Raw genomic sequence first — 9,047 nt, forward strand, 5'->3', positions numbered from 1 at the left:
AATAGAAGCAGAGGCCCAGATCACATACATGGTCAGTTAAGATGCAAATTTGGTCATCAAGTGAGCCATTCCAGATAAAATATTTATAAATATTTGAGTGTGAAATGAGTTATGGTTTTTGGGCATGTGGTATTGATAAGTCATGGTATTGGCCCATGATATTGTCACAAAGTTTATTTACAAGTTAATAATATCCTTGGTAAAGTGGGCATGAATATCCATGGTTAATAATCTTGCTATATTGTAAGCATTAAGTTTTTATGTGCTTATTAATTCAATTTAATCTATCATGCTCTAACAGGGATCAAATATCTTGAGATGTGAACCTCTTTTAGAGTGAAAATAGATTTTATCTCTCTTGGCACTTTGTAGATCTAGAGTTAAGATGGATTTATACGATTTATTAATAAAAACAAAATTACAATACAAAAAATAGAATTTTACTATTTTTATTACTTTTAACTTTTTATTATTAATTGAGCCAAGATTTAAATGTTTACACTCATTTATGGTCACTACAACATCTCCCCCACACCGAGTTGTATATTACTTTTAACCTTTTCCTATTTTTTAATTGAGTCGACATGTAAATGTTTACAAACATTTACACCACTACAATATCATCCTATATTGGGCTCTAGAGCACATTTGAGCATAAGTATATTTTAAATATACATTAATATTTTTTAAATGCTACATTAGCTTTTTATTAAGAATTGAATGAATTCAATATTGCCCTCTTATTACTCCTATTAAAAAGTGTTTTTTTAATTATTTTTTTTTGATTTGGGCATTGAAATATTTTATTATAGCCAACATTAAAATAATTTTCTTTCTCCTTATGTATACATATAGATGAAGTTGATCTTGAAATAAATTAGTTAATATAGATATTCAAATAGTTTATTTAATTAATATATTGAAATAGTTTTTAAAAGTACAAGAATTGTACATCTTCCTCACACTTTTTCCCCTGTGGAAAAAGTCGTAATTCCCATTAATAATGAAAATTACATGCTGCATATGCATACCCTTTAATTTGATAAGGCACTACCTGTCCAAAAATAAAAAGAAACTGTGCATTCCTCCACGTAGGGAGTACATGAAAATGTCAAAAATAATTAACTATCTGGCCCCTTCACAGAGGGGATATGATAAGTACTGATAGTTATTTACAATAAGTCAAAAAGAAACATCAAAACTAAAGAAAGTTGTCTCTTTCCAGTGTTGCTTCATAGTGCTTCAGGGTCTACGAATGGCCTGTGGTAGTGCTGATAACCAACACCATCCAGTTCCTCACAAATCATCCAAGAGTCATTTTTCCTGATCACTGCTTCTTTGGATAGCAAGTCAGCAGTGGTGTTCCACTCCCTGTAAATATGATGACAAATGAAAGAGTCAAATTGTGAGACAATTCTATGAATCTCATCCAGAATATGCTTCAATGTGTAAGCAGAGCATGATTTTTTTTGTTGATCCAGTTTATAACCAGTTTTGAGTCACCATATAGTTGTAGGCTTGAGCAGTGTTTGTGTAAAGCAAAAAGTATAAGGTTTTTTGCAGTAACAAGCTCGGAATAATTGTTGGCTCCCCTGCCTAAACCCATTTTTATTTTGTAGGAATGGGTTTTAGATATATGCAGGATCGCTCCACCTCCACAGCCTGCCTCCTGAGCTGAACCATCAAAATAGGCCCAAGGAATGGTTTTGTTGATAACTTCTGTCTCAATGTTCCTTTGCAGGTATTTTTGGGGCTCTTCAGGGATCAAGTGGTACTCTGCTATTATTTTGTTGTGAATGGAGGGCCAATGAGGTGGCTTTTGCATAAAAATAATGGTTCCTTGCTATCCACAACTCCCAGCTGATTAACAAGGGTATGTTCCTTTCCTTCCCGGAGGTATCCTTCCACCAAGTATTCCAAGTCTCCTTGATTGTTGTACTGTGCTATCTGTTCCTGATGGAGAGTGTTTCTAGGATAGCATTCCAGAGATCTTGCGTCGTTGGACAGCCCAGAAAAAGGTGTTCCGTGTCCTCATTGTTGCTCTTACAAAGGTGGCACCAGAATAGTCCTGTGAAAGATCATTTCATGAGATTTTCCCCTGTCGGAACCTTGTTGTTCAAGATTGACCACAAAAGCAGCTTTGTTCTAGGGGCTACTTTGAGCTTCCATATAAGGTTCCACCTTGTCTCTGTGTCTGGCGGCTTGAGGGGCTCCATAAGGACCAGGTATCCGATTTTGGTAGCATAGTGACCATTCTTTGCAAAGGCCCAGATGAGTTCATCTTCCCCTTCAATAATCCTGATATGGGCCTATGTTAACGTTGAGGTGAAATACCTCCATTCTTGCTGCCAATGCGGGGGAAGGTTTAGGGCTTCTTCCATTTTCCAGGCCTGCTATGCCAGTGAGGAAGCTCATTGTCTGCAATATGACTGAGGTGGGTTATCCCCTGATCTGCTAGGTGGAGTCTTATATCCTCGGGGAGTTGGTGTGCATTGCAACAACCCACCCATGGGTCTTCTCCAATACGCACTAGGGATCCCGATCGAATTCTCCAGGTCAAACCATTCCTTATCAGGTCCATGGCTTTAGTTTCTGCTTTCCAGATGATGGATATATTACCATTAGTTCGATGACCATGGCGAATCCATTCTAGATGATTTGAGGGGGTGATGTATTTTGAAGTGACAACCTTCGTCCAAAGACTATTGTTGTTGAGACGTTGCCATCCCAATTTGGCCACTAGAGATTTGGAGAAAGTGTCCAATCTCTTGATCCCCCAACCCCCCCAACGTTTAGGCAACTCTAGTGTCTCCCATCTTGTCCAAGCAAAAATTTTGCCTATCTGATTCCCCTTCCACAGAAACCTGCAACATATTTTCTGCAGCCTGTCCAAGATGCCCCTGGGAATCCAAGCTAGAGTCATCCAATAAACAAGGGTTGCTTCTAAGACCGCTTTAATTAGTATCAATCTGCCTGCTTTGGAGAGGTACTTATGGTACCATATATTGAGACGCTTTTCCACCTTTGAGATACGCTTTTCCACCTTTGAGATAACCCAAATCTAGTCTGCAATTTTATAGCCAAAAAGCTTTAGACAGTACCCCAGGTATCTCAAACCATCTTTGAAGGGGTAGGTGACAAAGGGAAATCTCCTAAGCGCAAACTGTAATTCATTTTAGGCACATCCGTGGGCAGATAGAGTGGATTTGGCTTCATTCAATACCATTTCGGTGGCCTTTTGGAGGATGCCCATGACTTGGTGGAGAGCTGCGAGGTCTCCTAGACTTCATTTGAGAAAGATGAGGACATCATCCACAAATAGCAAATGATTCAAGAAAACAGTATCCGTGATTTTGATGCCCTTAAGTCTTCTGTGACTGTGTTCTTCATGAATAAATCTTCTAAGGCCCTCCATGACAAGGAGAAACAGTAGAGGAGATAGGGGGCATCCTTGTCTGAGTCCCCTTTCAGCATGAAAGATAGGGGAGGCTGAACCATTTATTAGAACACTATAGGGAACATCGGTTATGCAGCTCATAATCCACTTGATAAAAGTAAAAGGAAGGCCAATATGAGTTAATAGCATTCGAAGGTAGAGCCAATTGACTCTATCAAAGGCTTTTGAAAGGTCAATATTTAGTATCATTCCTTTGATTTTCCGGTACTATACAGAATGGAGGAGTTCCTGGGCTGTGCCAATTACCTCATGATTTTTTCTATTGTGGAGGAAGGCAAATTGCTCTTGGGAGATGTGGAGGGAGAGGATTGGCTTTAAGCAGTTAGCTATAATCTTGGCAATGATTTTGTAAATGCAATTACAAAGAGAAATGGTTTTGAAGCCATCAAAGGAGGAGGGTTTGTCAGATTTAGGGATGAGAGCAATGAAAGTGGATTTAAGACTACCCGGAATTCTCCCTCTCCTTCTGCTATCCTCGATGATTTGTAGGAGGTCCAACCCTAACACCTCAAGAAAGGCCAAATAGAATTCTACAATCCAGCCATCTAGCGCTGGGCTCTTTTATTTCTTTAGCATCTTTAAAGTATCTTCTAGCTCTCTCATAGATACTTCTCTCAGTAGCTCATGTTCCATCTCTCGATCAACAAACCCCGGGAAAAGCTGAATTGTCGCATCACTTTAGCAAGGGTAGCATAGGGAGGTGACTTATAAATATTTTGAAAGGGTGAGCATGCTAATGCAGCCAACTCTCTAAAGGACTAAACTGACCTCCCCTCTATATCCTTGAGCTCCCAGATGGTGTTGATGTCCTTCCTACCATTCACATGTTTGTGGAAGAATTTGGTATTGTCATCTCCCTCTTTTAGCCAGATAGCCTTGCTTCGGAGCCGCCAACTCACTTCTCTGTTCCTCAAGACTTGGGTTCTCTTTTGAAGCGAAACAGAGTATAAGTCCTTTTGTTCTTGGGTCCTCATGACTCCTTCTAAGTCCTCCTCAAACAAAGAAATGGCCTTTTCCGCCTCCTTGAGTAACAAATCATCCGCCTCCTTTTTCCCCTGAGCCCAAGTCTTGGATAAGTTCTTCAGCTCCTTCATATTGTAGAGGAAGTTCTGAGTTATGTCCCGCGATGTGCTTGGGGGGTTTGCCTTCCAAAAATCGGTCACTAGTTTGATGTAATCCAAGTCTTGCAGCCAGGTAGAATTAAACTTGAAGGGGGCTTTAGGCTTATTAATAACATCCTGCATCTCCAGGTATATAGGTCAATGGTCCGATAGCCCTCCTGAGCTCACCCATTGTCTGATGCTAGATCCTCTATTAACTAGAAATTCTTTTGTGAGGAAGCGATCAAGTCTTCTGGCCAAACTTGCTTCCCCCACTCTGTTTTTCCTCCAAGTGGGCTGGGACTCCAAGAGGTTTTCAAAGAATCTAGACAAAGCATCTACCTGAGCATGATTGCCCCAAGATTTAGAGTACCCCATAAAGAAATTGAGATCACCCCCTATGATTATATTATCTTGTTGCAAGAGGGAAGAGTTGAATAAAGATCTCCAAAAGCCCACTCTGTCCTGACATGGCCCGTAAACATTGAGAATCCTGAGCTCCAATTCAAGGGTTGAAGAGTATATATCAGCACCTTGAAAACCCTGACCACCCTAGACCTTCAATGTTTTAATGGTTCTATTACAAATGCCTAGGGTTAATCCCTGTGATCTGCCCGAGGCATCGAGAGAGTGAAAAGACCATCCTGGAAGCCATGTTTCAAGAAGAGAGGAGACAGAGAGAGCAAAGCATAGGGTTTCTTGGAGGAAGATAATGTCAACCTGTTCAGAGGAAAATAAGCGCTTGAGGGCTAGTTTTTTGTCTGGGCTAGCTAACCCGCAACAATTAAATGAGAGGAGCTTCATGGGGAGGGGAGGGGGGGGGAGAAGGGCTTGCTCTGCTCTAAGGGCCCATTTTAGGGTCATCTTTTTGCCAGAAGTGACCTCCTCCCCAGCCCGATGCTTGGCTTTGGATAGATGGGAGGGACATCCCCTAGTTTTGGGAAGGGGGGGTGGTGACGAGCTCAAAACCTATGATATCTAGGCCTTGAGAGCGCATTTGGGAGCGGAGAGGGTAACGGGGTTCGGGGTTGTCTGAATCGGGATGAGGGGAAGGGGGAGCCTCAGTGAGAGAAGGCTGAGGGAAGGAGAAAGCGGGAGGGGGAAGAGCTATGGTGCAATGCTGGACCATAGGGGTCTGATGAGAAAGCCAGGGGAGGGGGGGGAAGGGGCGCACATAGGAGTACCTGGGAAATCCACTGAACAAAACCGCCTAGTTCGAGAAGGCATAATTGGAGAAACAGTAGAAGAAATATCAGAGTAGGAAGGAGGATATGACATACCCATGGTGTGAGCGTCCTTTATAGCCGCCCGTACTTTGGTCAAAGGCGAGGAGGGTGGCTGGAGAGGAACTTTCCCACGCTCCTTCCTTTGATATTTCTCATGTATCTTGTCCGCTTCAGTCAGATCTTGTGGGTTCGGTTCTTCCCTTTCTATTGCAGATTGAGGTTCCTCCCGTGGAGATCGGAGTTCCTGAACATTTTCCACTGACTGTTGTACTCTCTTGTTGACAAGAGGGAAATATTTGTACACGTGCCCCACTTTGTGACATCTGCGACATCTGTATGGAATGCCCTCATAGTCCAGAGGCTGCTTCCAAGTGAAGGACCTCCACTGAATAGTAATGAATTCCTGCAGCCCTCCCCTTGTGTCCATATGGACCAAGATCCTGGCAAAAGGCCATCTTACCAGTAGATAAATATGATTTATCTGATTCCATGTATGAGCTAATGGAGTTCCCTATTCGTCTGAAGATGTCCTCCGACCAAAAATGAAGCGAGAGTCCTGGTAATCTTACCCAGATTGGCCCAACTCCAAGCTGCTCCGTGTCCGGGTCGAAAAGAGGGGACCATCATTCTAGAAGGACAGGGGCATGCTCAAAATGCCAATACGACGAAAGGACCCAATTCGTGAGGTCAGGCCTAGAAAAACGGAGAGCGAACCACCCCTTAACAAATGTTTGCACAATAGGCAGATCGGCCAGGTGATTCCCCCAGACCTCAGAGACCTAAGTTTTCAAACGAGCCGCTGTGTAGCTCCAACCCCTAATTCTGCCTATCAAAACCCTATCAACAAAATCCATGGTCTCTCCCAGCCATATGTCTTCCTCCAATCTGAGGAAAGTGTCCACTTCCTTAGTCCTGAAACACTTCGTCTTCTTGCTTATCATGTCCTTAGCTGCAAGGCTTTCACGGTTGCCTGGACTGTGCTCCTGGGCAGGTGGACTCACCGGGGGAGGAGATGAGGCAACAGGAAGGCTTTCCGCTAGAGGGGGGATACCGATGAAACTGCCTGAGGGGAGGGAGGTTGTGCATGGCGGGAACTGGGGAGTCGAGGAGGAAGGGGGAGCACTTGGGGGGGGGGGGGGGGGGGAATAGCGAAAATCACGGGTTGAGAGAGGTGACCCGGGGAGGGGGATGGAGGGTTAGGGTTAAGGTAGCCCATAGCAAACCCTAGGGAAGACGGGGACAGCGGGGGTGTTGAGAGAGATGGCCAAGATGGAGGGTCATCCGGAAAAACTATCTGATGGTCCGGTGGTCTTGAGAGCGAGGGGAGGCCAGAGATAACCTCATGTGGATCATTGCTAAATGAAATAGACCTGAACTTAGCAGGCCTTGAGGTCACCCAGACAGTGCCCTCTACTATCTCGTCTTCCGAATACTCTACCATCTCTAGATCCATCACTGTCAGGGTAAAAGTATGCGCCAGCTGCCTTGGTAACTACTAGGGGGAGGAGCAGCAAGTCGACAGAATTCAGAAAAGGAGGCCAGAGGTCAACCAACAGGGTTGGAGAGTGTGAACGGGCGTCCAGGTAAAAGATTGTGTAAAAACCAAAGTTATGGGCCATTTCTAAAAGTATTAGCTGCGCATGTGGATGGGGACATGTACATTGCTGGTACAACCAACTACTATCTTCTACTATGTCCATGCACCCTCTACCAATTTTCGTCTGTAATCATGTCCATCGCCTCCATTCTCCTGCCTGCTCCAGCTCATCTTCCTCACACTTAAAATTGAATATATATATATATATATATATATATATATATATACACACACTTTTAATTACTTTATCTCTCTTTAAATTTGATATAAAATAATGTGAATCGATCAAAGGAATTTTACACTAATGTTCATTCAAACAGACAAGAGAGGGAATGCACTAACTAGATGGTTTATCAACAACCCTCAACAATCCTCAATAAGTAAGCACCACAATGACTCTTTTTCCTTTCTGAAATCAATCACAAGGATTCACTCGAAGCTCAGTTAAGGCACTACTCAGTTCCACGAGAATGAATGCACTACATAGGTGGTTTAACCACTGGATTTTCAAGGCAAGCATTGCATGAATCTAAAGCCCAATTTCCAGGTGGCTTATTAGCTTACATATCAAGCACTGAGTGATTTATTAGCTACCTTAGCAAGCACTTAGTTGTTTATCAGCCCTTTCTAGCAAGCACCATAGTGGCTCAACTCATCTACTTAATGGTTTATCACCCTTCCACCAAGAACCCAAATGGTTTATTAGCTCAATCAACAAACACTAAGTGATTCAAATCTCCACTTAGCTCTGCACTAGCCAATAAAAGACAAGAACATTGTTTAGGCCTCAACATAGGCACATGGATGCTTCTCCAATCAACAAAATGGCTCTAGGATATCCCCTTCACACCTGTAGTTTCTAGTGCACCTCCACTCATGCGTGATTTCTTCCACTACATTTTGTGTCCTCACCTACTTGCATTCTGCATACTTTTCTTGTAATTTCCCCCATCATGCTAACCTTTCCTTCGCTGGTGGTGGTCCCTTCCATCACATCCCATAATGAAGGGGACAATACGGGAACAACCTCTGCTCAGGTTTCCCATATCGAAATTTATTTTATGTTATGCATGCCATTTAATTCTCTAGGGGATAGGTAAGGGAAAATGATCAAGCATGTGTTCTTTTTTTTTAACACTGCACAAGAAACTTCTCCTAAAAATTTTGAATTTGTTTCCACTCCTCTATATCAACCTTCATTTTTTTTTTTACATAAATTTACATAAATGAATTTATATAATGATATTTTCATGGGGGATAACAAAAAGGGATTTTACTAAACCCACTCCCTTAAAGGAAAACCATCCTCAGTATTTTATAACAAAAACACAAAGTACAATAGTGAGCTTCATATATACAACTCTTACATTCATTTATACAATAGACAAAATTAGGCAAGATACTCTCATTTGATCAATGATTTCCTAGGTGGCTTCATCTGGTCCAAAGTGCTTCCATTGCAACTTGACCCACTCTATTACTCGATTCTAGTGTGTGGCCTACCTTCTGTATAGAATTCACGGTGGTTTTGATTGGAATTCTCGTTTGGATTCCACATGTATCACAAACCAATCTAAAATGTGATTAACATCACATACATACTTTTATGCAAATAAATGTGAAAAATATCATGTGCTTTCATTGTGGGTGATAAGGCCACTCCGTAA

At 42.2% G+C, this 9,047-nt stretch overlaps 1 protein-coding gene across 1 annotated transcript; it reads right to left on the minus strand.

Annotated features, from left to right (window-relative positions):
* Positions 1-4,215: 4,215 nt before the first annotated feature.
* Positions 4,216-4,701, minus strand: LOC149250928 (uncharacterized). Its single transcript, XM_089453791.1, has one exon. The coding sequence runs from the start codon at positions 4,699-4,701 to the stop codon at positions 4,216-4,218; it is 486 nt and encodes a 161-aa protein (XP_089309917.1).
* Positions 4,702-9,047: the final 4,346 nt, after the last annotated feature.

This window comes from Pinus tabuliformis, chromosome 7, assembly GCF_031772625.1.
Source record: "Pinus tabuliformis cultivar Carrire ecotype Pingquan chromosome 7, CPIR1, whole genome shotgun sequence".
NCBI classification, from domain to species: Eukaryota; Viridiplantae; Streptophyta; class Pinopsida; order Pinales; family Pinaceae; genus Pinus; species Pinus tabuliformis.

Bases quoted from the DNA above. Each gene is read 5' to 3' on its own strand.
- LOC149250928 (XM_089453791.1), bottom strand. From the start codon at position 4,701: ATGCAGGATGTTATTAATAAGCCTAAAGCCCCCTTCAAGTTTAATTCT.